Genomic DNA, 27,189 nt, shown 5'->3' on the forward strand with positions numbered 1-27,189 from the left:
AAGAACAACCATTAATGATGAAACAAGTTCAAAGTCTCTTCCATCCAGGAATTCAAGGCAGAGCTTCACTTCTTCAATGTTGGCATTCAAGTCGCACAGCATGAATACAATTTTCTGAGGAAACACCAGAAATATCCAAACTGGAGACAAAAGTAAGTGACTTGTTTTCCAAAGTTTCAAGAGCATGAAAATCAAACAAATACGGAAGAAACGGGTAGATGTTGAAGGATTGACAACTGCGGAAGGTGAAACAACTTAGTGAACACAGACATCTGTTGTATAAGCCTGGCAACCTCAGTTCAATCTCCAGTCTCACTACAGGTGGAGGGAGAGATTCCACAAGACTGTCCTTCCCCTGGCCCTCTAAGTGCACTGTGGCACATGGGCACACCTGCATTGTGTACTACATGCATAACAGCGGTTTTTGGCATCCATCATGGGAGTGAGATAAAGTTCCTCAGTTGAGTCACAGGGGTGCTAGTGAGAATTTTGACCACTTGTGAGCCTAGAAAGGCTGGACAAAACATTCATTCCAACTTGCCGGGTGGTAGGAAGTAGACAGCCTTTTGCAATCGAAGAACACGGATATCTTTTTCTTCAGTTTGTAATCCAAGAAGAATTATACCCTGGGACTGTACCCTGAGACTGGGCAGATGTCTGTCTTCTTAAGATAGTTCTTTTGCCCCCTTGCATTGTTTGTGGTTGTAGTTGTTTGAGCGAGGGGTTTGTTTTGTAAATCAGGCTGGCTGGGAACTCATGATCTTCCCACCTCCCAGAGTGCTGGGATTCCAAGCAAGTATCACCCTGGTTGCCTCCCAATCTGCCTTTCAAAGTACCTCAGTACTGTGAACTTGACCTCGCTGTAACAGTAACATGAAAAAGCTCTGCCTAAAGAAAGCGCCCCCGCCCCGCCCCATCTCCAGGGAAGAGAATTAACACAGGCTAATGTTTATTCTGAATAAAACTAGTTTGGAACAAAGTAGGACTTTTGAGAAAGCCCCCAACCCCAGGGCAACCAGAAGGTCTTCCTCATCTTATGCAAGACCCAGCTTAAAGGCTGTGGAAACAAGGAGCGGAGAAATCTGAAGATATCTTACATTTCACAAACCTGCCTGAAATTGCATCTAATAATACTGGGGCAGCCCTTCAGATTTAGTTAAGAATGAGGAATAACAAAAATTTCCTGAAACTGATCACCTAAATAGATCTTGAATTTTTATTCAAACCCATGAATTGGCACAGTAGATTTGACGTATTGAGTTTGTTTTGGAGTTGATATGAAAGTGATGTTACTTAAGTATTAAAAAAACAGGGTTTAGAGTTCAAACTTGAGTTTAAAACCACTCCTGCAAATAAATAACATCAAAGTAATTCAGTTTCCAGTACACTGCACACACACATATGCACACCCAGACGACCTGCACACACACTTTCGTTGAATCAACAAAAAGGGAAGTAACTGGGCTACATGAGCTGAACAAATATGATGAATGTAGGAAAGTAGACGACTGGGAGAGTAGACTTCCTATGTGAATGTCAAGATAAATTCAGAGCAGGCCTACCCAACAGCAAAATTGAATTCATTCACGCCTAAGGAGGCAGAGGCAGGCGGATCTCTGTGAGTTTGAGACCAGCCTGGTCTACAAAAACTAGGTCCAGGACAGCCTCTAAAGCCACAGAGAAACCCTGTGTCAACAAAAAACAAACAAACAAACAAAAAAAGAATTTATTTGATTAGGGGACATTAAATCTTCATATTAAAGTGATTTGCTACCTTTCAGAGAAAATAGATTTAAAGACATGGACCCCAACTGCGATTGCATTTATAAAAACCTATGAGAAAACAATCAATGGTTTCTATGTATCACCCTGAGCAATTCCATCAAAGGTTCAGAAAATGATGGAACTTAGCTTGTATTGGGCCTTTCTAGTATCAACTGCTTTTTCAGTCTGTAAACTTCATAATGACAAAGGAAAAACTAAGCAAATACTAATGAAACAGTTATGGAAGGGATTCACTACACTTGGCTATTTGTTTCCAGTAAAAATATTCTGTCCACCAAAAGAAAGGCAATGCACTCCTGTGAGTAAGAGAATGTTAACTCAGTTTAAACAAACAAAATCTTAGTGTTCCAAGACCTGTACGGAAGATAGGCAGGCGAGAGTGTTCACAAGCCAGATATGAATGCTATCCCAACACACATTCCAGAGAAGTCAGAGCAAGTCTGTTATAATTTAGTGTCTCCATACCTTCCATGGTCTTCTTTGTGATTCATAGAGACTGAAGGAGGCTTGAAATTTTTTCCACTGTAATGATGTTTCTTTGAGAAGGTCATCAGAGGAAGGGACGGTAGCTTTTGCTTAAATGACACGTTTGAAAAGTCTGTTTTTAAAGAGAGCCTGGTGCAACAAGTCGCCTGCATGGCACACACTATATTTATGACTAGAAGGATTTTAGCTGAAATAAAATATTGAGCAATTCACCTTTACTGCTAGATTTCAAGTTCTAACCATTGACTGTGGCAGGTGGCAGCTAGGTACTTCCTGTTAAGATTTCAGGACTGGAGGATAGTAGAAAAATGTCAAAAGATCCAACCACAGAAAAGTGTAACTTGATTTTTGTAAAAATGGTTAAATGCGACTGTGCTAGGCACTGTTTCTTTTTTTTTAATTTTTAAATTTAAATTAGAAACAAGCCTGCTTCATATGTCAATCCCAGTTTCCTCTCCCCCCCCCTTCTCACCCACCCCCACCAACCCCCCATCCCATCTTCCCTCCTCTCCCCAGGGAGGGTTAAGCTAGCCACCATTTCTAAATGCAATGCTTTAGAAATTATACTGTACAAAGGTCACTTGATTTTTATAGTGAATATATAAGTAATATATTTGAATTAAGCATAAGGTGTGTACATATGTGCTCATTTCAAAAATGGATTTCAAGCATCATATAAAAGCGAGCTAGTGACAAATACCTTATTTAATAACAATATTTAATTATTTGAAATTTCATACAGATAGCTTTTCAGCTCTTATTACAAATAATAACCATAAAAAGGAATTAAGAATATGTAAGCAACAATGTAACATTACTATGACTATTTTTAAGATTTAAAGAGGTGCTAAGTAGAAGATTAATATTACTTCTTATTTACAAGGATTTCTTTTATTTTTCTAGTACAGATTTTTTAGTTTGTCATTCTATTGACTTTAGCTTTATACTTTTTGGACTGGAGACGTGGTATGTACATTAAGAAGCTAAAGGATGGTGATGGTCTTACTTGGGGAAGAAAAGGACCCAGGCAGAGGAGCTGAGGAATTACAAGGGGTGCAGCAGGTGGGGGGATGAACAAGAACAAAATAATGACACCCATGCACAAAGATGCCATGATGAAAACTATTACTTTGTATGCTAACCTAAAAAATGGATGATTGAGTAGTGTTGGTTTCTATGTAAATCTACTGCATTTGCAAATTATCAAGAATACAACCCAATATTTACTGTGCACCTAGTCATTTGCAAAGTCATTCTTAGAGTTTAGGAGAGAACCAAAATGACAGTCCATTTCATGGGCAATTGCCTGTCAATTGAGAAATCATTTGAACATCAAGGAACAATACCAGATATAAAGACTTTTTTTTTTTACACGGGCCATTTGGGGTGTGAGATGTGTCTATTTTGTCCCTGTGTCACTGGATACTGCAGTTTTGTTTGTTTCAGCTTGACTCTTGTTGGTAATGCAGAGGACACAGAGTTCAGGAGCAGCATTTAGACTTCATGTTCCAGGTGATTGTGATGCGCATGCTGAAAGAACTGAGGATCTAGTTCTCTGACCTTGGGAACCTTGGAAAGCAAAAGCGACAGTGTGATGCTTAGTGGTTCTTTCCCTGGCCTGTCTAAAATTAGTGCTGAAGCCAAGGTGCTATCAGTAATTATTATCTGAATGTAGAAAAACCGAGAATGAAATTATTTGAATTAGCGAAGAATGTAAAAGCAAATAATTTATGCTACCGACTTTGACTGCGAATTTCCTGTTTCCTGAACCCAGTTTCTCTAAAAGTCTGTTGAAGCACCTGTCCCACACGGGGAGATCAGGAAATGGGTTAGGAGTAAGTAGCAGTGGAGTCAAAAGCTTGTTAGTTACGGGACCTTCGGATGTGTGCTCTCTCAAAGCCTTCAACCATACATACTACATTTGCTTTTTCCTACTTGTACGTTGAGTAAGATATCTTGTGCTATTGACCAGTATTTTTTATAAACATCGATTAAAATTTGATGTAAAAAACCAGAAATAGTATTTGCTTGTTAAACTCTTGTTTGTTTAGTTTCTACTTTGGAAAGTATCTTACCTTTGGATATGTATTATTTTTCACTTACTTACTTTATGCATATGTGTGTGCAAGAGTTTATGTGTACCATATACATGCAGGCACCCACAAAGTTTAGAACTGGACGGTTCCTAGGAACTGGAGGTGGCTGTGAGCTAGCTGATGTGGGTGCTGGAACCTGATCTTAGGTCTTCTGTAAGAGCAGTAAACTCTCTTTACTGGATTGTTCTCTCCAGCCCTTAACTTTTTAATTTTTCCTGCTTAGACTCACTGCCTTTTTTTTTAAAAGATCTATTTATTTATTTGTTATGTATACAGTGTTCTGTCTGCATGTAACCCTGCAGGCCAGAAGAGGGCATCATTACAGATGGTTGTGAGCCACCATGTGGTTGCTGGGAATTGAACTCAGAACCTCTGGAAGAGCAGTCATCGCTCTTAACCTCTGAGCCATCTCTCCAGCCCCCAGACACAGTGCCTTTATTTCTATCTGTGACTAGGAAGTCCATGCAGTTTTATCATACATATGCTACACAAATGTTGAGTCTTAAACAAAGCTGTCCTCAGTGGAGTTGAGACAGGAGAGTGGAACTCACCTCTTCCTAGGCGCTGGATAGGAGCTAAGCACTGTTAAGCATTGTAAAAAAAAAGCTGCTAAGATTTCTGTTAATTCTAAATTCTTTAAGGTTATAAGAATTCCTGGTGTCTATTTTCCTGTAAGTAAGCAAACACACTGGGTATAATGAATTTGAGTCTTAATTGGCAGCTTTTAGACTCTGTCGTAACTGGCTAGCTTCCTTAATCAAAAAGACTATCAACCTAACAGGCAACTCTTAATTCTAGCCCCAACTCTCTCATACACTCTACATACGCCTTAAAGAAAACTACAGAAAGGTTGCTGTGTGCCCTAAGCCAAGGTTATTAGAACCAGTCTGCACCAGATATTTTCCTACCAAAAGGCACAATCAATTCGTAATGATTCTGTGCCTATTTCTGTGCTGGTTGGAGTGGAAGCACTTCCTGGCTGCAGCAGACGGAATTGTGTGATTATCGCTAAGAGCTAAGGCTATGATTTGTCCAAAACTCAACCCTCAATGAGTGTGATTATTGCTAGGAGACAAGGCTATGAATGAATAAAAATGTGGCTGTAGTTGGTCCAGTTACCCTCTCTTAGACTATGTATCCAGGCTGCTCAGCCTCACCCAGTGACCCAGCTGCATTGCCTCTACTGATGCTGTGCATCAGACCAATAAACGGCTTCTCTTGAGTGATCTTTCCTTCTTTCCGTAGTGCGAGCTGAACTAATATGAAAGCAACTGCAGAGGGACACCAACAGCAAAATAGCAAAGGCAGCAGAGTACCAGTGGCAAGTGGCATCTCTCTCTCTCTCTCTCTCTCTCTCTCTCTCTCTCTCTCTCTCTCTCTCTCTCTCTCTCTCTCTCTCTCTCTCTCTCCAGCCCTGGCTGTCCTGGAACTTGCTATGTAGACTAGGCTGGTCTTGATCTCATAAGAGATCCGCTTGCCTTGACTTCCGAGTGCTGGGATTGAAGATGTGCGCCATCACAGCTGGTGTGGCATCAGAAATTAAACAGCTGGCAGTCCAAGCTGTTGGAGCAGCAAGGCAGCCAGCCAGCTGCTGGAAGACTGGAGATGCAGCCATGGATCCAGCAGCAGATCTAGAGGAGAACCTGGTGCAGGTGTGTGATTGGCTGTGCCAGCCTCTAGACTGATGCCAACCCCCAGAGATGTCTGGATTCTATTCAGTGACTGGTTCTGAGCACCCAGCTTCCAAGAGCCCTAGTTTATCTGCTTCCCAAAACAACTTTGATTCCCAAATGACCCTAACAGGTAAAGGAAGCAAAGTGACAGAGGATGGCTCTTTAGGTACTCATCCTGGTGGCAGCCAAGTTGCTGGAAGAGTGTCTCAGCTGAAGAAGCAGTTGGATAATTCGAAATCAGTCAATGTAGAAAAAGGTGGCCAGCAGAAGGAGACAGAGACAGACACACAGAGAGAGACAGAGAGGGAGGGAGGGAGGGAGGAAGGGGGGAGGGAGGAAAGACCAGAAAACAGAGCTAAGACTAAAAGAGAGAAGGCTATGAGGGGTCAGAGAGGGGACCTAAAAGCTCTGGTCATTGTAAGAGTTTAAAGATCATGATCCAGTCTCCTAAGCCAAGAGTCTCAGAGCCCAGGATGAGAACAGCGCACTGGCACTGGCCAGGTAGCAACCCAGGTGTGTGATTAATCCCAGTAAAGGTTCTGAGACTCTATCCCTACATAAGGACTGCAACACTAGAGGGCATCACTTGTCATTGTTTCTGCCTAGTGGCTGTCCCTGCAGATGTTACCAATCAGAGAAAAGAGAAGTCCCTAGAGACCAGCATTTGAAGAACTCCTTCTTGCCTATTTGTAATTTTGATCTGGAGGAGCAAAAGAGTCCTTGACAATCTGAACTGTGACACAGTCATCACTTATATTCTCCTTTTGAATCCTGTACATTACCTTCCAGTAAAGAGAATCATCATAGCAGTTCTCATCAGGGGGCTGATCCCAGATAGGTAACTTCAGAATTAGACCTGTGAGGGGAGAGGGGACACAAATAGTACTGTGAAGAGGGAAAGCTACTTCCTTATTGAGTAGTTAAATTCTGCTATGAAAACATCTCCTTCAGCACACATAATTAATTGCCAGAACCTTAGCACAGTTTGGAATTGACCAATGAATTGTCTTAGTCATTCGTACTATTTCGAGACAATTTTTCCAATGGTCTGGAAATCCTTAATCCTACCATGTTAACATTCCAAGTAGCTGGGCTGGAGAGATGGCTCAGCCGTTAAAGGCTAGGCTCACAACCAAAAACATTCCAAGTAACCATGGTTAAAAACATGTGCTATGAAACCCAGGTAAGTGTTCACTTTTGATACTGACCTGTAGCCAAACCTCCAACAATTGCTGAGCCAATGGAGGAACCCAGTGCTGCTGCCTGCATGGCCATGGAGGAAGACCTAGGAAAAGTAAATATGTGGTCATTGGATATGCTTTTTTCTCCTTCTTTCTTTCTTTTTCTTTCTTTCTTTCTTTCTTTCTTTCTTTCTTTCTTTCTTTCTTTCTTTCTTTCTTTCTTTCTTTCTTTCTTTCTTTCTTCATTCCTTCCTTCCTTCCTTTCTTTCTTTGTTTTGTTTATTCGAGACAGGGTTTCTCTGTGGCTTTGGAGGCTGTCCTGGATCTAGCTCTTGTAGACCAGGTTGGTCTCAAACTCACAGAGATCCGCCTGCCTCTGCCTCCTCCCCGAGTGCTGGGATTAAAGGCGTGCGCCACCACCACCACCACCTGGCCTCTTTTCTTTTCTTTTTTAAAATGTTCTTTGTCATTCGTTAGTTATGACAAAGCATTCTTCCAAGGAATTTAGGACTTTCAAACAATTAACCCTTGCTTTGATTCACTCCCTAAAAATCTAGTGAATATCAGTTCTGGAACCTCTCTTCTAGACAGGTTGGGTGGGATAATGCCTTAAAACAACATGGTTACCATTTTCTCACCATTCTAAATAAACAATTAGAAGGTTCATTAATAACTTTATAAAAACTAAGAATGGCATATATGTTAGGGAGAGGGCAATGAAGACATCAAAAAACATTTGTAATATCAGAGGTAGTTGTTTTGAAATTCATGTAATAAAATGTCATTGGTTTGGAGGTAAGGCTGCTGTCAAGCCCTACGACCTGCGTTGGAATCTCTGGACCCACATGGAGGAAGGAAAGAATCAACTCCTGTGAGCCTCCTTTTGACTTCCGCATGCATATTATGACATGCATGTGTGCATCTGCACACACACACACACACACACACACACACACAGTGCAGTAAATAAAAATGTAAAACTTTAAAAAGTCATAAGTCGAGGGTGGAAGAAAGTGATAAGTGGTTTTGACGTGTGTAAGGCTGCTAAATAAACGGCAGGTGAACTTTGAATGTAGTTGTATCGCTAGCACAGAGCGTCTCTTAGAGAGAGCAGGTAACGGAGTTTATGAAATATTCAAGGAATGAGTCTGTGAAAGGAGGCAACTAGAAAAAACTCATTAGTGGTATTCTCTCATTTATGTCTCGTTGAGCCTGGAATGTTAACCACAACAACAGGGTCCCACCCCCATCGCTGTGTATTTCCACAAACATAATTACAAAACACAGGACCAGAGGCAGCCCACTGGTTTTTACTCACCCTGCACTCATGCCGAAGTATATGGCCAAAATGCTGGCAAGGCCTCCAAACACACCAGGTAAGCCGTGCAGGTTATGGACTCCACATGTATCTTTGATCATCAGTTTATTACCTAACAGTGGCTAAGGTTGTCAAAGGGAGAAAGGTCATTGTCTTGTAAGGCACACAGAGCTCCATACTGAAGCAAAGAGCTGGGTAGAGAAATATATTTATAAATTCTTATCATACACATAAAAAACAATGTGGTGTTACCCATTACAAACACATGGTTAAGATGTGCCTGCAGTGAAGCAAATTATTGTCTCCATGGTGTCCACATTTACTCCATTTAAAAAATTTGATTTTCTGATATGAGAAAATAAAAGCTACTCTTCAGCCTGAATTCCAAATGCAGTACATTAAACAACTGTGGTTCTCTTTTAGTCTTTTTGTGACTGCATTACCTCACTCAGAATGGTTTCTTCTAGTGCTGTCCATTTGCCTGCAAATTTCAAGATTCCATTGTTTTTTTCCACCGAATAGTACTCCATTGTGTAAATGTACCACATTTTCTCTATCCACTCTTCAGTCGAGGGGAATCTAGGTTGCTTCCAGAAAGGGTATGTACACACTCATATATGGATTTTAGATGTGGATCAGGGGAGTGCCTGCCTACAATCTCACTGGCAGAGAGTCTGGGAAACAGAACCTTCATTCAGTGACTGATGGAAGCAGAGGCAGACACCCACAGCTAAACACTAAACTGAACTCAAGAACCCAGTGACAGAGAAGGAGGAGTGATGAGCAAAGGGGTCAAGACTGGGCTGGTTTAACCCACAGAAACAGCTGGCCTGAACAAGGGGGGAGCTCTTGGACCCCAGACTGATGGCTGCGAGGCCAGCATGGGACTGATCCAGACCCCCTGAATGGGGATGTCAGTGAAGAGGCCTAGGTAATCTATGGGGCCTTGAGTAGTAGATCAGTATTTATCCCTGACATACAAATTAACTTTGGGTGCCCATCTCACAATGAGGGATGTTCTCTCAGCCTGGACTCTTGGGGGAGGGCCTATGTCCTGCCCTGAATGAAATGACAGACTATGGAGATCCCCCATGGAGGGCCTCACCTTCCCTAGGGAACAGAATAGGGATTGGGTGGAGATCTGGGGGGCTAGGGGGAGCCGGGGGAGGAGGGAAGTGGGAGCTGGGATTGACAGGTGTAGCAAGTTTGTTTCTAATTTAAATAAAAAAACTTAAATTAAAAAAAACCTGTTATTCTCATATACATTAGACTTCAAAGTCGTTTTACCATATAGGTCTGCTGCCTGCTACTCTGTATTCTCTTGTCTAGTCTCTCCATTTCTGCCTCTACTCAGAAGAAGCAGTTTTATCTAAGGCTCAGTTTTCCTTTGAAATTGGAATGCATCCATGTCAAGCACTTTACATACATTGGCAATAAAGTAGTCTTTAGTGACCGGATTGGAAGGAAGTGGCTTCACCTTCTCACCTTCTAATAACATCTCAGATGCCTCATTAGAACACAAAGTCCACAAACAAACAAACAACAAAAATAAAAGAGCCTCTGGAACTTCTCTAAAGGAATTAACATAACCCGTTAACACTGACTTTGTGCTAAATTACTAATAACCAATACCAGATTCTCTCCTGCCACATAGGCATCAGGAAAGAGTGAAGTCACTGCAATGTGAGTGGCATTTCTGAAAAGAAGACAAATGGCCTGTGGTGAAAGGCATGTAGGGAAGGAAATACCACTGATCCCACCAGTGGGACATGAGAAGATTTGGTTCAATACGCCTATCATACATACACTAAGGAACTTGTATCCGAGCACAGAGATGATCCCTGCAATGCTTCCAATGCCCATAGCAGCATAGAGGGGGATTTCCATGTCCGCACATGTGCCCACAGCGACACCTCCTGCCAGAGTAGCATTCTGAATGTGAACCTGAATGGAGGCAGAACGGTGAGTGAGGAGTGTGAATGAGGCAACGTCAGAAAGACCAGAGGAAGGCAGAGTCCAGTGGACAGCTGCATTAGCTGTTAGTTGAAAGTCATGTTCGTGCAACACACAGACACACTTTTTCCCCCTTCCTCCTTACCTCCTTCCCTCCCTCCCTCCCTCCCTCCCTCCTTCCCTCCCTCCCTCCCTTCCTTCCTTCCTTTTCCTTCCTTCCTCCCTTCCTTCCTTCCTTCCTTTACTTCCTTCCCTCCTCTGTTCCTCCTTTCTGTCTGTCTGCCTGTCTTTCTCCTTCCTTCCTTCCTTCCTTTCTTCCTTCCTTCCTTCCTTCCTTCCTTCCTTCCTTCCTTCCTTCCTTCCTTCTTCCCCCTCACTCTTTCCCTCCCTCCCTCCTCTCTCTCTTTCTCTCTTTCTTTTTTTGACATAATCTGGACAGAAATGACCAAGGCTGGAGAAAGAGAACTAATTCAAGTTCACCAGAATTCTCAGAAGCCACAATCTGGCTGGTCTACATAAAGAGTTGGCTATCTGTCACTTTTAAAAGTAAACCTGTTGAGTATGATTATCCAATGTCCTCTTCTGGTCTAAATGAGCACTGTATGCATGTGCTACACAGATACTATTTCAGGCAAGACATCCATAAACATAAAATAAAAATACATAAATCACACACACACACACACACACACACACACACACACACACACTCTACAACATTTATTTCCTCCCTGCATTGGAAAAGAAGAGTGCTTGGTCTGACTTCTTATTTTTACTTTTCCCTATATGACCCATTTCTCTAATCCAAGGCAAGCTGGGGTGAATTTAAAGAAAGAGGTTATGTTCTTTTTTTGGGCACAAAGAAGTTGCAAACATTACTTCAGTGAATTTCTAGATGTCTATTATCTGTGTCTCTCTGGCACTGACATCCCACACAAACATGTAAAGTAAAATGTCATTACTTCAGTACTACTAAGGATCTCATTAGGGCTTTATCAGTACCCAAACTGTCACTTTCCTATTCTAGAGCTATATTTGGGGTTAGTGTCTCTGGTTTTAACTTTTTTCCTTAAAAATTGCACGTGTATTCAATGAAATATAATTATAACTACCTCTTGCTTTCCCCCTCCAACTTCCCTCGTGTTCTCCTCACATTTCCCCTACTGACTTCACATTTTTTTTGATACTCCGCTAAGTCCACTTGGTGCTGCTCATACATGTAAGGGTGTGGGTCCACCCTCCAGAGGAAGGAAACCTCACCAGTGACTGCACAGCATAGCTATCACCCTCGAACACTTGCAGTTGGCAAAACAGAACCAACACTCACCATCTGACCACCCTGTCCTATGCTTAGACAAGTCAAGGAATGAAGGAAAATTTCTACGGGGTTAGTTAGCTTTAATACGAAAGAAAAACACTTTATGCAGATTCTTTGACTTCAATTTAGTAGATAGTAAGTAAATGAAATGAAAATTATTTTCAAAACACTGTTCGAAGTCTGCTGTATTTTAGTTTGTCTGGTAGTCCAGCTCTGAGGTGTAATGACTTTCTTATCTGAGCAACTGTTGACATTAATGAAGGTTCCATTGGTTTAATATTGACACTTACCATATCCAGCCTGCCTCGGCGCTCAACAAGGCTGGACAAGGCATAGGCCATGATCACAGAGGCAACGAGGGACAAGTATGTGTTGATAACGGCCCTATACTGTTTTTCTTCAGGTTCAGCAATGGCTGAATTAAAGCTGGGCCAAAATATCCAAAGGAATAGTGTCCCTGTAAATCATAAATGATATTAGTTATTGTGGTTTGCTCTGGGAATTGATGTCTATGATTTTAGTTTTCATCATATAAGAGACAAGCAGAACAAAGTGATCTCCAAAAGAGGCCTCCTGGGCATCTTCAGGTATAAACATCTTCAGGCAAGTTTGTTATACTTACCAATCATGGCAAACAAGTCAGAGTGGTACACAGATTCTTCATTTTTATGCTCCCAGCGGAGGCCAGGTCGATATAAGATGCCTGCTACGGCTAAGCCAAAGTAGGCTCCAAAAGCATGGATTGTCATTGATGCCCCAGTGTCAGAGGCCTGCCAGGACAAAATGACATTTGCATAAATGGAGGTGAAAATTGGTCTCATAGGAGGAAAGAAGATGAAAGGATTGCTTGGGGGAGATGTTAATGAAAATATAAAATGAGGTAGGAAAATAAGAAAAAATAGGACAAGCTCTTGAGACATGAAGAGGTGAAGTACATTTTGTTCTGTGCTAAAAAATTACTAAAAAAATCCATGAACTTCAGAGTTTATAAAACTGGGATATATTATCCACCTAATAGAATTGTGGTGGTGCTTAGGCATCCTAAAGATGCTCAATGTACTATGATGTGTTGCACACGACATAAAACAAAAATGATTAATGTTTATTTGACTTTGAAGCTAAAGTACGTTTATCTGTAACTCAAAGACTTGAACCTTAAAAAGCACCCCCCTCAAAACATAGCTCTACGTTCTGTTATATACGACATGAAGACCAGCCAAATTCCAATACCTATTTGGAGAGAGAGATTTTGTTCCCTGTTTAGGATCTGATATGAATTTAATCGAGTAGTCTCTGTTTTGTGCTTCTAGAGAGAAAATTCAGGATGCTAAGCCAGGAGCAATTCCTTTTGCAAAGTAAGGTAGGAAAACACCAGCAATTTATTTAAGATTTTCAAAGTGGTACAAGCAGAGGAATCTTCTGTTCTGTTCCATCTTTGACCAGACAAAGATCTGGTGCCCTTACAGAGCAACTTCATTGATTGAGTTGAGTCATCACTGTGTTCAGCTTTGCTGAGCACTTCCGTGTGGGACCATTACTTCTCTTTACCATATGGTTTCAGGAGAGAGACAGGCGACTGTTAGTTGTATTTAGACTTTACAGACACCATGTAAGTCTGAGTCCCTCTATAAATGCTCACATATTTGTAGTAAAAGAACCCTTCCCATTTCCTTCTTTGAATCCATAAAATTAGTCTCCACCTAAGCAACACATTGAGCCTACAGGGTCTCTGTTAATCTCATCTCACCATGGTAGCTTCACCAGTTTCTGGCCAACTATGCTCGTCTACTGCAACCCAAATTCCTCCTGTAGCCTCCCCACTACCAACAAGCCTGTATTCCCGAGCTTCCTTAGGCATTAAGGGCTTGACTCCTCCTCAGTGACCTATGCCATTGTCACTCACTCAGAGAACTTCTTCCTTGCTTTTCACTCAATAGCTTTCTCATAACCCCCATTTCCCACTACATATTTTCCATGTCTTTGAGTCAGTGGGCACGTTGCACTTTAGATATGAAATGTCTCCCAAAGGCTCATGTGTGGGAGGCTTGGCCCCCAGTGAGGCAGTGTTCAGAAATGTGGCTTTGGGGAAGTGACTGTATCATGAGGGAGATTTGGTATCTTCAATGGATGTATTGACTTAAGGATCTATAACTTAATGATTAGGACTTGGTGGAAACTGTAGGAATCATTAGGAGAACGATTTTGTCCTCAGCCTCTTTCTCCTTGCTTCCTACCCACCAGGAAATGAGCTGCTTCACTCTAGTGTACACCACCAGGGTGAAGATCTGCCTCCCTACAGGGGCAGACACAATGGAGCCAAGGGGCTATTGGCTCTGAGTACATGAACCAAAGTATATCTTTTTTTCCCTTAAGTTTCTCTGATAATTTTTCACAAACAGAAAATTAACATAGGGTGGATATATAATTATTTGATTTTTGTTTTTTGGTTTTTCGAGACAGGGTTTCTCTGTATAGCTTTGGAGCCTGTCCTGGAACTAGCTCTTGTAGACTAGGCTGGTCTCGAACTCGCAGAGATCTGCCTGCCTCTGCCTCCTGAGTGCAGGGATTAAAGGTGTGAGCCACCACCACCCAGCCAATTATTTGACTTTTATATAACCCACTATACTTTTAGCTTTGTAAAGACAGAAACCTTAACTAATTTTGTTTTGTTGGTAAATACTTAGAAAGTTAAAATACTAGCTCTTGAATAAAATGTTCAATACAAGTATAAATAAATTAAAATGTCCATAAGTATAGTCAGAAATAGACTATTTATTATCTTTGAGGGAATCAGTAACATTTTCATGGGGAAGAAAAAATTCACCCATTTCTATTTCTTTATATGGTACTATCTACATTGTCATTTAAATATAAGTGGGAATTAGTTATTTTTAGTCAACACAGTGTAAGAAAAGGAGTGACAAAGTTAGGAAAATCTGGTTTAAAGTCAGACTCAGACTTGGATGAATCATTTAGCATCTGTGGTCATTTGACTGTGGATAAATAGTAGTACCAATGACACTTATATTCCATGGTTCTGTAAAGATGAAATGAAATAATGCACAACTTTCCCTGTCCCATTTTACAATAAGCACTCCATAGAGAGTGTTTTTCCCTTTATTTTGTCTGGTGACACTCCTATAGAGATTTGCCCTTATTTAGAGTGGGCACCCATAGCATGAAGTGGCCAGCACTGATAATCAGAGCATAGAAAGGATATATTTTCTCACCCTTACCTGAAATATGTTAGTAACCAGATGTTCATTGCCAGCAAAGACAGCAATTTCTAGAATTGTCATGACCAGCATTTGGATGGGGCTTGTTTTTCCCAGGACAGCACCAAAAGAAATCAGAACTGTGGCTGTACTGAAGTCTGCATTTATCATACTGAGAGTAGAAAGAAAGAATAAATTGGATTAAGAATGAATTGCACATTTAAATAGAACTATAGCTCCTATGGAAATAGAAGCAGTCATCAAAAGTCTCCCAACCAAAAAAAAAAAAAAAAGCCCAGGTTCAAGGCCTCAATGCAGAATTTTACCAGAAATTCAAAGAACAGCTTATACCAATTCTTCTCAAAATATTCCATGCAATGGAAGCAGAAGGGTCTTTGCCAAACTCTTTCTACAAGGCTTCAATAACCTTGATCCCCAAGCCACACAAAGACACCACTAAGAAAGAGAATTTCAGAGCAATATCCCTCATGAACATTGATGCAAAAATACTGAATAAAATACTGGCAAATCGGATCCAAGAACACATCAAAACAATCATTCACCACGATCAAGTAGGTTTCATCCCAGGGATGCAGGGATGGTTCAACATACGAAAATCCGTCAATGTAATCCACCATATAAACAAGCTGAGAAACAAAAATCACATGATCATCTCACTAGATGCAGAAAAAGCCTTTGATGAAATCCAACACGCCTTCATGATAAAGGTCTTGGAGAGATCTGGAATAACAGGAACATACCTAAACATAATAAAAGCTATATACAGCAAACCAACAGCCAACATCAAACTAAATGGACAGAAAGTCAACCCAATCCCGCTAAAATCAGGAACAAGACAAGACTCTCCACTCTTTCCATACCTTTTCAACATTGTACTTGAAGTTCTAGCTAGAGCAATGGGACGAGAAAAGGAGATCAAGGGGATACAAATTGGAAAGGAAGAGGTCAAACTTTCACTATTTGCAGATGATATGATAGTTTACATAAGTGATCCAAAAAACTCTACCAGGGAACACCTACAGCTGATAAACACTTTCAGTAAAGTGGCAGGATACAAGATCAGCTCAAGAAAATCAGTAGCCCTACTATATACACATGATAAAACTGCTGAGAAAGAAATCAGAGAAACATCACCCTTTACAATTGCCACAAACAACATAAAATACCTTGGGGTAACCCTAACCAAACAAGTGAAAGACCTGTATCACAAGAATTTTGAGTCTTTAAAGAAAGAAATTAAAGAAGACATCAGAAGGTGGAAAGATCTCCCATGCTCTTGGATAGGTACGATCAATGTAGTGAAAATGGCAGTCCTACCAAAAGCAATCTACAGATTCAATACAATCCCATTAAAACACCAGCACAATGCTTTACAGACATTGAAAGAAAAATAATCAATTTAATATTGAAAAACAAAAGACCCAGGATAGCTAAAACAACCTTATTCAACAAAGCAACATCTGGAGGCATCACCATCCCTGACTTCAAGCTCTAGTATAGAGCTGTAGTCCTGAAAACAGCTTGGTATTGGCACAAAAATAGACAGGTCGACCAATGGAATTGAATTGAACACACTGATATTAACCCATACATGTATGAACACCTGATCTATGACAAAGAAGCTAAAAATATACAATGGAAAAAAGAAAGCATCTTTAACAAATGGTGCTGGCATAACTGGATGCTGGCATGTAGAAGAATGCAGATCGATCCATGTCTATCAACATGTACAAAACTTAAGTCCAAATGGATCAAAGGCCTCAACATAAATTCACCCACACTGAAACACTTAGAAGAGAAAGTGGGTGGTACCCTTGAACAAATTGGTATAGGAGACTGCTTCCTGAACATAACACCAGTAGCACAGACAGTGAGGCCAACAATTAATACATGGGACCTTCTGAAACTGAGAAGCTTCTGTAAGGCAAAGGACACAGTCAACAAGACAAAAAGGAAGCCCATAGAATGGGAAAAGATATTCACTACCCCCACATCTGACAGAGGGCAGATCTCCAAAATTTACAAAGAACTCTAAGAAGCAAGTCTCCAAAACACCAAAGGACCCAGACTAAATAGAGAATTCTCAATAGAGGAGTCTAAAATGGCTGAGAGGCACTTGAGAAAGTGCTCAACATCCCTAGCCATTTGGGAAATGCAAATCAAAACAACTCTGAGACACTATCTTACTCCTGTCAGAATGGCTAAAATCAAAAACACCAATGATAGTTTATGATGGAGAGGTTGTGGAGAAAGGGGAACACTCCTCCACTGCTGGTGGGAGTGCCAACTCATACAGCCACTTGGAAATCAGTATAGAGATTCCTTAGAAAAATGGGAATAAGCCTACCACAAGACCCAGCAATTCCACTCTTAGGCATATATCCAAAAGATGCACATTAATACAACAAGGACATCTGCTCCTCTATGTTCATAGTAGCATTATTTGTAATAGCCAAATCTTGGAAGCAACCTAAATGCCCTTCAATAGAAGAGTGGATAGAGAAAATGTGGTACATTTACACAATGGAGTACTATTCATCAGAAAAAAACAATGGAATCCTGAAATTTGCAGGCAAATTCATGGCACTAGAACAAACCATCTAGTGCCATCTAGTGAGGTAACCCAGTCACAAAAAGACAAACATGGTATGTACTCTCTCATATATGGATTTTAGACATAGATCTGGGGAGTGCCAGCCAACAATCCCACTGCCAGAGAATCTGGGGAACAGAACCTTCATCCAATGGCTGCTGTAAGCGGAGGCAGAGTCCCACAGCTAAACACTATGCTGAACTCAAGGAACCCAGTGACAGAGAGTGAGGACTGATGAGCAGAGGGGTTAAGACTGGGCTGGTTAACCCCCAAGAAATAGCTGACCTGACAAGGGTTAGCTCTTGAATCCCAGACTTATTGCTGGGAATCCAGCATGGGACTGATCCAGACTCCCTGAATGTGGGTGTCAGTGAGGAGGCCTAGGCAATCTATTGGGCCTTGGGTAGTAAATTAGTATTTATCCCTGGCATACAAATGGACTTTGGGCTCCCATCCAAAAATGAGAGATGCACTCTCACCCTGGACTCCCAGGGGAGGGTCTAGGCCCTGCCATGGATGAAATGACAGACTATGGACACCCCCATGGAAGGGCTCACCCTCCCTGGGGAAATGAGGCTGTATTGGGTGTATTGGTGGGAGGGCATGGGAGGAGGGGAGGGAAAGGGAGAGGGACCTGGGATTGACATGTGAAGCAACCTTGTTTCTAATTTAAATTTAAAAATAAAAATTAAAGAAAAGAATGAATTGCACATTGAAATAGTGCAGTAAGTTTTGGCTTTTGAATGGGTGTACTAATCCCACTCATGAGGTTTTGCCTTCAAATTTAACTATTCAGATTTAATTATCTCCCAACATAGATATTAAGATTTCAACATGTGAACTCGAAGGTGAGGGCACAAACATTCACATTCAAAGATACTCACTTTTTGATTCCAATGTGAAAGTTCTGTCCTTTGTCATGAAGGAGTCCCTGCACAATCGTACCCCATTGAAGGCCCAAAGCAGCAAGGAAGAGGTTGAAACCAACACCACTGAAGCCATATTTCTTCAGGAAGGTCATGAGGAATCCAAAACCAACAAATATCATAACATGCACATCTTGGAATACTGAAAAAGAGAAGAGGTTAAAACAACAACAACAACAACAACAAAAACACTTCGAGTCAGTGAGCCCAAAGGGTCCTGTTGTAAATGCTTCTTAGTAGAAAATGCTTTCACATTTGCATAAAACTGCAAAGGAGATCACCAGATGTTTTGGTTAGGTTTTTGACAACTCAACACAAGCTTGAGTTACCTAGGCAAAGCAACCTAATAGAGAAAATGCCTCCATCAGATTGCCTATAGACAAGTCTGTAGGGCATTTTCTTGATTAAGGATTGATGTGGAAGGACCCTGAAGGTAGCACCACCCCTGAGTAGGCAGTTCTGAATGGTATAAGAAAGCAGGCTGAGCAAACCATAGAGAGTAAACCAGTCAGGATCCATCTTCCAATGGCCTTGGTTCCAGTTCCTACCCTCAGGTTTCTGCCTTGCATTCCTGCCATGACTTCCCTCAGTGATGAACTTAGAGGTGAAATAAGCCCTTTCCTGCCATATCTTCACTGAAAGAGTTGGGCCATCTTCAGCCTTTGTTTCCCCTGAACTTGGAGTGATGACTCCGCATATAAGAGACTGTAAATAAGAGCAACGGGATCAAGACTGGGCTGGTTTAACCCCCCAGAAACAGCTGACCTGAACAAACGGGAGCTCTCAGACCCTAGACTGATGGCTGAGAGGCCAGCATGGGACTGACCCAGACCCCCTGAATGTGGGTGTCAGTGAAGAGGCCTAGGTAATCTATGGGGCTTTGTTTAGTAGATCAGTATTTATCCCTGGCATACAAATGGACTTTGAATGTCCATCCCACAATGAGGGATGCTCTCTCAGCCTGGACTCTTGGGGGGAGAACCTATGCCCGGCTCTGAATGAAATGACAGACTCTGGAGATCCCCCAGGGAGGGGGAAGGAAGTGGGGATTGGGTGGGGGTCTGGAAAGACTAGTGGAGGGGGCGGGGAAGGAGGGGAGGGAGAGGGAGCTAGAATTGACATGTGAAGCAAGCTTGTTTCTAATTTAAATAAATAACAAAACAAAACAACAACAAAAACAGTTATATAGAGATAAAAAGAGTCCTGTGAAAAAACAAATATTTGAATGAGCTGGTCAACATTTTTCAAAGACATATATAATAGAATAAATTTTTGGCAATTTTAGTCAAACAAGAAAATACCTTTGTAGCATTAAGTCATCCTGAAGCACCAAATCAACATGCAGGATTTTTCTTCTTGAGGAACAAGTATTTGCCTTATTGCCTGTAGTTCAGGGCTTAGCCCTCCCAGTTCTATTATGTGGCTGCATGATGTTGGGCCAGGTTGTATAGTATCTGGGAACTTCAGCATTTCATCTGCTAGATTGAAAGACCCTACCTTACAGGCTTATTTTTAGTGAGACGACTTGTTTTTGGAGGACTCCTACAGTTCAAATGAGTCATGTTTGGGAACTCACAAGTGACTCAGTTTCCATATGGAGTCTATTCTGACTTATAAGACATTAGAGTTCAAGCTTGCTTGCTCCAGTCTCCTTGAGAGCCGTGAGAAAGTTCTGATTAAGCTCATGGGATAGAGTATGTTATCTCTCTAATGAGCTACTGATGCCAGTTGTAGGTACACAGATAATGCAGCTGCCAGCAGGACCCACGTGATAGTGAGCCTGACTGCTCCTCAATTCAAGGACAGTGCAGGGAGCTGGTTCATTGACTGTGCTACTCTTTGTTCTGCTTTGTCTCTAGTCTGTATATAAGTAGGGTTTAAATTAAACTAGGGGATGTCCTGTGTGCTGAAAGGCATGGACCAGGCAGTACTTCTCCCGAATCTATCCTGAGTTGCTGTCTCCGTTTCTTTATCCATCATTTCTCAATCCTCACACCCCTACTCAGTTAACCCAGCTGACCTATTGGAGCAGGCTCCAATAATCATGATCAAATATAACACAGCCAATATCCAGACTTTGCCCTCAAGAGCTTATTGTTGGAAAACGTAACATTTGAGTGACCATATAAAATCAAAATTTTGCAATGAAATTATTATCACTATAGGATTTTTGTAGACTTTTTGCCCAATATGGCTTTCTTTGGGTATTATTTTTAAATCTTACTGGTTCACTTGTGTATTATGGTTTCTGATTTTGTGTTTTTGTGGCATTTATGTGTGTGCGTTTCTTATAGGGATTATTTTTGGTTTATTTATTTATTGTTTACCTGTTAGAGGTTTTCCTAAAGAGAGAGAAAGAAAGGGAATGGGGTTGCATGGGAGGGGAGTTGGGAAGAATCTGGGAGCAGTTGTGGGAGAGGAAAGTGTGATCAGAATATATTGTATGATTTTTTTAAGTAAAAGAAGAAAATAATGTTGACAATGTTAAGAGTATTGGCAATTTCTTACGATTCAATTTTATGTACACAAAAATAAATCAATTAGATAAAATCAAAAACATGCAATGGCAGAAAGAGAAAGTGACATGTTTAAGTGATAGGTGGGCATTAAGCGTTTTAGACAAGATTTAAACAGAAATAGGCACACAAAGAAGATGTGCCTAGAAATAATGGTGCAGAGAAAACTGACATTAGACACCAATTAATTTACCAAAAAACGATAGAGCCAACATTCGAATTCAAGTCTGAGTTTTCTCATTCTGTTGTTACTTAGCAGGGTAGGTGTGTCCATTTCCCCAACCAGAATTCTGCTTTTTAGGTACGTAGTGACCCCTCACTAGATGGGTCTCCTCTTTTCCTCCATTCTAGAATCAACTCAGAGGCTGTCTCCATTCAAGCTTGCCTTCTTTGGTTGAGGCTGCTAAGTGCTGTCAGAGTTACCCTAGAAAGGCTTTCCTCTGCCATTTCCCCTGTCTCCCTTGATGGCAGCCTCACATGCTGAATTCACTCTGGAAAATGCTCTTGTCTTGTTGGTGGTCATAACGCTTTTCCAGAGCAGTGTTCACTAAAGACATATTCAGGAGGACATTCTTTCTTCTGGAGAGGGAGCAAACTTCCTGATGTTGCATGAGCCATGTTTTAGAGCCTGCTCTAGGATTACGCAAGGCCGTTTTCTTTCCAAATGTGTCTCCTGTTGTTACTGATCTTTATTGTCCTGACCTCTTTCTGTACTTTTCTTAGGAATACCGGAACCCAGATTAGATACTTAGTGCTAAATAGCTACCAATATTCACAATGTCTGTGAAATATTTGAAATATAAGTTGCCATGAGTATGCAGTTTTTTAAAAAATTGTCTTACTACCTTTTAATTTTCCTGTGTTTGTGTTTGATCATAGACTCCCTCAGAATGCAATTAAAAAGAACAAAATAAAAACAAAACAAAACAAAATAAAAACCCTTGCATGACTCTTCTTAACTATTATTTTGCCAAATCTTTCTGGAACTATGCTATCTCCTCTTTTAAGGAAGATTTGGGCTAGATATTGCCCAAATGGTCTTCTAGTCTTACACTTTATTTTATTTTGGCTTGTGACTAGGACTCAAAGCTCAGTTAGGCGACTTGTTTCTAAGCCTAATGCTAGAATGAACCAACCCAGGTTCATATGCTTCACTGTTTCATTTATTTAATTTGTTTCTTGGTAGTTGTACGAGTGAGTACAATGTATCTAAGCTGCATCAGAGCTCCCTTCTTTATGTCTTTCTTCTCCCTCCTCCTTTTACAATAACCCACTGAGTCCCACTGTTATTGGGCACCATCCCATGGGCCATGGACAACTAACCCACCATAGGTACCAGATGAACAACCAACTAACCCTTCCTCTCCTATGGACTATCAACTGCGGTAGCTCCTCAGCTGGAGTGGGGGACCCTGGGTCCCTCGCCTTTTATGCTGTACTGTTGACTGGCTTAATTTTATGTAGGCCTGGGCAGGAAGATGTAGTTGCTGTGAGTTCAAAAGTGCAGATGTCATGTTCTGAAGACATTATTTTGCAGCAATCTTCTCCTGCTCCTCTGGTTCTTACAATCTATTAACCCCATATTAGGTGATGTTCCCTTCTGAGGAGGAAGATGTGGGACACAGATGTCCTATTTGGATACTTTACTGTTGTTTTAATTCAGTATTCAGTATTTTTTAACATCTTTCATGTCTTTTTCTTTTGTTACCTTCGGTAATCTGCTAATTTTAAAGTGTTCATTAACCAACTCACAAAAAACCCATTTTATCAAATTTTTAAGTGTTTCCCATTGGTAAGAATTATCCTGCAGGCTCTATTTTTCATTCCCTTTTATGGAAAACTAGACATTTTGTATGAGGCAAAGGATTTCATCTTTGGCCTCCAATTAATGTTACTGGTTCCTGCCACAAGAGGGCGAAAGCACCCCATCTGATATTCAAGTTGCTAATGGGATCTGAGGACTGTCCAGATCAAAGCAAGTTAGGTAATAAGCATTGCGTTAAGAGCTTGTGAATGGCTCATTTGACTAATTGATTATTCCCAGTCATTCTGCTCAGTACTTAAATTCTTTAACAATGACCAAGATATCCAAAGCATAATGACAAGCTTTGAAACTTCAATAAAAAAAAAAACCAAAAACGTATAAGTCCCATGACCTTACAAAACAGAAGCAAAACCCCGTGCCAATGCACTATCTCTAAAATGTAATTTGGAATATTTTTATTAATTTTGATTCATACTTACTAAAACAGGGTACAGACACAAAAAAGGTGCTATAAAAGTTTGCCTTTAAATTAAGATTTAACAGTTATAAAATATTTTCATGAAAATCATAAAACATGAAAAACTTACTTTCTTAATAGGTTGAACTAACTTATGTCACATAACTTGCAGAGAAATGAAGCAATGGTATCAGCTCTACCTTGACAATCATATGACGATTTAATGTAGATTTTCATCTTATGTATAAAATAATTTAAAAATTTAATTTGTAAACAGTACTCAATAACAAATATGTTTTTCCATGTGAAATTGACCTCACCCTGGGAACAATCTCAGATGAATAATGTTTATGTAGCTGTGCGAATGCTTTTTTTATATATTTGATAAATAAATCATAAATATATTGTTGTTTAAGACAGGATCTTTCTATGTCTTTGAACTTTGCCATGTAAACTAAACTTGTTTCAGCCTTCTGTCTGGCCACTACTAGGATTAGAAGCACCTACCAACAGACAAATCTACAGAAATCTGCACTCAGTCATATGATGTTATCATAACAAATTACTGGAGACTGAATCATATTTAGTATACCAACTGAAATCGCATGGTATTTTTCTGTCTATGTGTCTATGTATGTGTATGTGTTGTACTGTATGTTGTGTAAGCACACTTTCTTTTGTTCCTGTATGAGTGTGGAAGCAAGAAGAGGATATCCAGTGTTTTCCTAATCAACTCTTTACCTTTTATTTTGGAAAAGAATCTATACTGAACCCGTATCTCATATTTCAACTATAATGAATGACCAGCCAACAAACTCCAGGGATTCACCTTCTCAGTTATTGAAATTAAATATTCTTGCTTTAAAAAAAAAAAGAACTTGTGAATGGAAATTACGTAAATGCTCATTTAATTTTGTGCAGCAAGGCTCTGCCTTTAAAACAATAAAGTGAGCACTTTGGGGGGGGCTTACTCAGGGGCTTGCAGTTTGGGGAGATTATTTTTCAGCAAGTTTTAAGAGTTACCTAGATGTTTCTCAACCAGTGGCTTTCTGCCTAAGTCTGATTTTGCACTCAAAGTGCATTTGTCAGTATGTGGGGACACATTTGGTTGTTACCATCCAATGGGGTGCAGTGAGGTACAGTGAGGGCAGAGACTGGGACTGTTGCTAATCTTGCTACATGCACAGGACAGCTCCCACCACAAGGTGTTTTCTATTCAAAATGCTAACAGTGCCACTGTTGGGAAAGCCTCATCTGAGTTAAATCATATTCAGAGTGGTGCTGTAAGACTTCCTGCTTGTTTAAAGCAGGGATGGGGCATTGAAGGAATAAGCAAACCAATTCAATCCCTCCCCCAATTCCCATTTAGTAAGAGTAATGTTTTAGCTAGTGCACAAAATAATGGGTTTTATCCCAATATATCCACGTATATGTCTGTATACTTTGATTCATATTCAACCCCCGCCTACTCTTTACCACAATTATCTCCCTTCTGCCTTGCTCACACTAATTTACAAGGGGCCGAGATTTCCCCTTGCTCTCTTCTCCCACCGAATCGGGGAATATGAGAGCAAAACACAGTGTTTTGATTTTTGTTTTAAATATTTTCCAGAAACTTGGCAGTAGAAAATGGGGAAACTGAAAGCTTATTTGGCTTACAGCTCCATATTGCTCTTTATCATGGGAGGAAGTCAGAACAGGAACCTAAGTCGGGCAGGAGCCTGGAGGCAGGAGCGGATGCAGAGGCCATGAAGGGGTGCTGCTTACTGGCCTGTTCTCTGTGGCTTGCCCAGCCTTCTGTGTTATAGAACCCAGGACCACCAGTCCAGGGATATCTCTACCCAAAATGGTCTGGCTCGGACCTCTCCAATCAATCGCTAATTACGCAAATGCCTTACAGGTGGATCTCATGGAAGCATTTTCTCAACTGAGGTTCTTGCCTTTTAGATAACTCTGGCTTGTATGCCAAGTTGACATTAAGACTAGCCAGCACAGATCGCTAATATCTCATGTTTCATTTGAATTTCTTACTGACTGAGTGCCATTGCATATTCAATAACATTTCCTAAACCTAGGTTTTCTCTCCTCTGTAAAATGGGAGTAATCTCACTTTATATGAACTATTTGCTTATCTGCTGATGTCTCTAGTATTTGAGACACACCCCATGTTAAATATGGAGTAACTAAGTTAAACTCATGAGTGCATGGGACAGACAGTAAGCTCTTACACTTTAACAGATCTGCATTAAGAAGATATGTTCAAGGTCATCCTTCAAAGGAGTTAGAACATTCAAATATTTTCAAATAATTAAACCTGTTTCTTTGTCTTACTAGATATATTTTGCTGGAGATTTTAATGGAAGAGTCAGTTTCAGGAGCTGCATTTTCTTTTCACTGTTTCTGTGACCTTAAGCCGACAGGGTTTTTTCATGGGTATCTCAAACAATGGCTTAAAGCTATACAAGTTGTTCAGACTAAAGGGAAATAAGACATTTCATCGTAATTTCACTTAGCAAACTTCTTATCCCCGTAGATGTTGTTTGACCCAGAGTTGGGGGAAGACAGCGCAGTTGACAATGTGGGTTCTCTACAAACAGTGGCATTTGAGCTTGCTTCCTCAGAACCCATATCAAAAGCTGGATGCAGCAGAATGTGCCCATAAACCCAGCTCTGGAATGGAGAGGACAGGAGACTCTAGGGAGGCTCACTGGATAGCCAGCCTCATCAATGATTCAGGAAGAGGCCTTCTCTCAGAACCTAAGGTGGGAAGAGTCAGGGCCAGCAGGAGTCTGCCAATGACAACTTTTACCCCCCACCCCTTCCTTCAACAGAGGACTAATGCTAGTGGAGACCAAATATTTTGTTATTGAATTTGTTGGAGATGTAGGCTTATGTTGATAGATGAATCCTGCATTCTAAATTGAAAATCAATATTGGGTGTATAATGCAATGGTTTGACCATAGGCTTTACAGACAAAAACAAAAGCAAAAGCAAAACAAAACAAAACAAAAAAACCAAACTGACCAACCAAACAAAAAAACCCCAGGATTGAATTCCAATTCATCTTCCTTCTATCAAACACCTGATTATTTGAAAACTACTTAATACCTTTAGCCCAATTTTATCAAAGGTGTTTCTCTGTAACGTACATACTAAGGACTGTTTTGAAGATGAGTAAGTGTTAAATTAACCCTGTACCTTAGTCAAAATCAACTTTGTTCTGGTATTACTATTTGAAATTTACTTTTTTTTTTGAGACAGGGTTTCGCTGTGTAGCTTTGGAGCCTCTTCTGGAACTTGCTCTGTAGATCAATCTGGCCTCGAGCTCACAAAGATCAGAAATTTACTTACTGTGTGTGAGTGTTTGCTATCCTGGGTGTCTTTGTACCATATGCACACCCAGTGTCTGTGGAAGCAAGAAGGGTGTGGGAGGCCCTAGAACTGGTTAGAGAAAGTTGTACCTTTCTCACATGTAGCTGCTGGGAACCAACCTTGGGCCCTTTGCAAGAACAAGTGCTTTTAACCACTGAGAAATCTCTCTGTCCCCTTCTTATTATTTTTTAATAATTGAATTTTGGAAGTCTATATGTTGCTTCCAGGAAAGGGTTTGGTTTTGAGGTTGGCACCAAAACCTGCCAGGATATGGCCATCATCCTCACCACCATCATCTCCACTTCCATCCTCCCATCACGGCCATCACCGCCACTGTCGCCATCATCCTCATCACCATCATCTCCACCTCCATCCTCCCATGACGGCCATCACTGCCACTGTCGCCATCATCCTCATCACCATCATCTCCACCTCAATCCTCCCATGACGGCCATCACTGCCACTGTCGCCATCATCCTCATCACCATCATCTCCACCTCCATCCTCCCATCA

At 40.8% G+C, this 27,189-nt stretch overlaps 1 protein-coding gene across 1 annotated transcript in view; it reads right to left on the reverse strand.

Moving 5' to 3' along the window:
• Positions 1-3,123: 3,123 nt before the first annotated feature.
• Positions 3,124-27,189, reverse strand: part of Rhag (Rh associated glycoprotein) — a 30,338-nt gene continuing 6,272 nt past the window's right edge. The window contains exons 2-10 of the mRNA XM_040729514.1: positions 18,524-18,707; positions 15,047-15,197; positions 12,433-12,580; positions 12,101-12,267; positions 10,346-10,483; positions 8,540-8,661; positions 7,249-7,325; positions 6,823-6,896; positions 3,124-3,840 (exon numbers count right to left, since the gene is read on the reverse strand). Of these exons, the coding sequence (XP_040585448.1) occupies positions 3,766-3,840; positions 6,823-6,896; positions 7,249-7,325; positions 8,540-8,661; positions 10,346-10,483; positions 12,101-12,267; positions 12,433-12,580; positions 15,047-15,197; positions 18,524-18,707 (1,136 nt within the window). The 3' untranslated portion in view covers positions 3,124-3,765. The remainder of the gene's footprint in view (positions 3,841-6,822; positions 6,897-7,248; positions 7,326-8,539; positions 8,662-10,345; positions 10,484-12,100; positions 12,268-12,432; positions 12,581-15,046; positions 15,198-18,523; positions 18,708-27,189) is intronic.

This window comes from Mesocricetus auratus, unplaced genomic scaffold (genome assembly GCF_017639785.1).
Source record: "Mesocricetus auratus isolate SY011 unplaced genomic scaffold, BCM_Maur_2.0 Super-Scaffold_100021, whole genome shotgun sequence".
Lineage (NCBI taxonomy): Eukaryota > Metazoa > Chordata > Mammalia > Rodentia > Cricetidae > Mesocricetus > Mesocricetus auratus.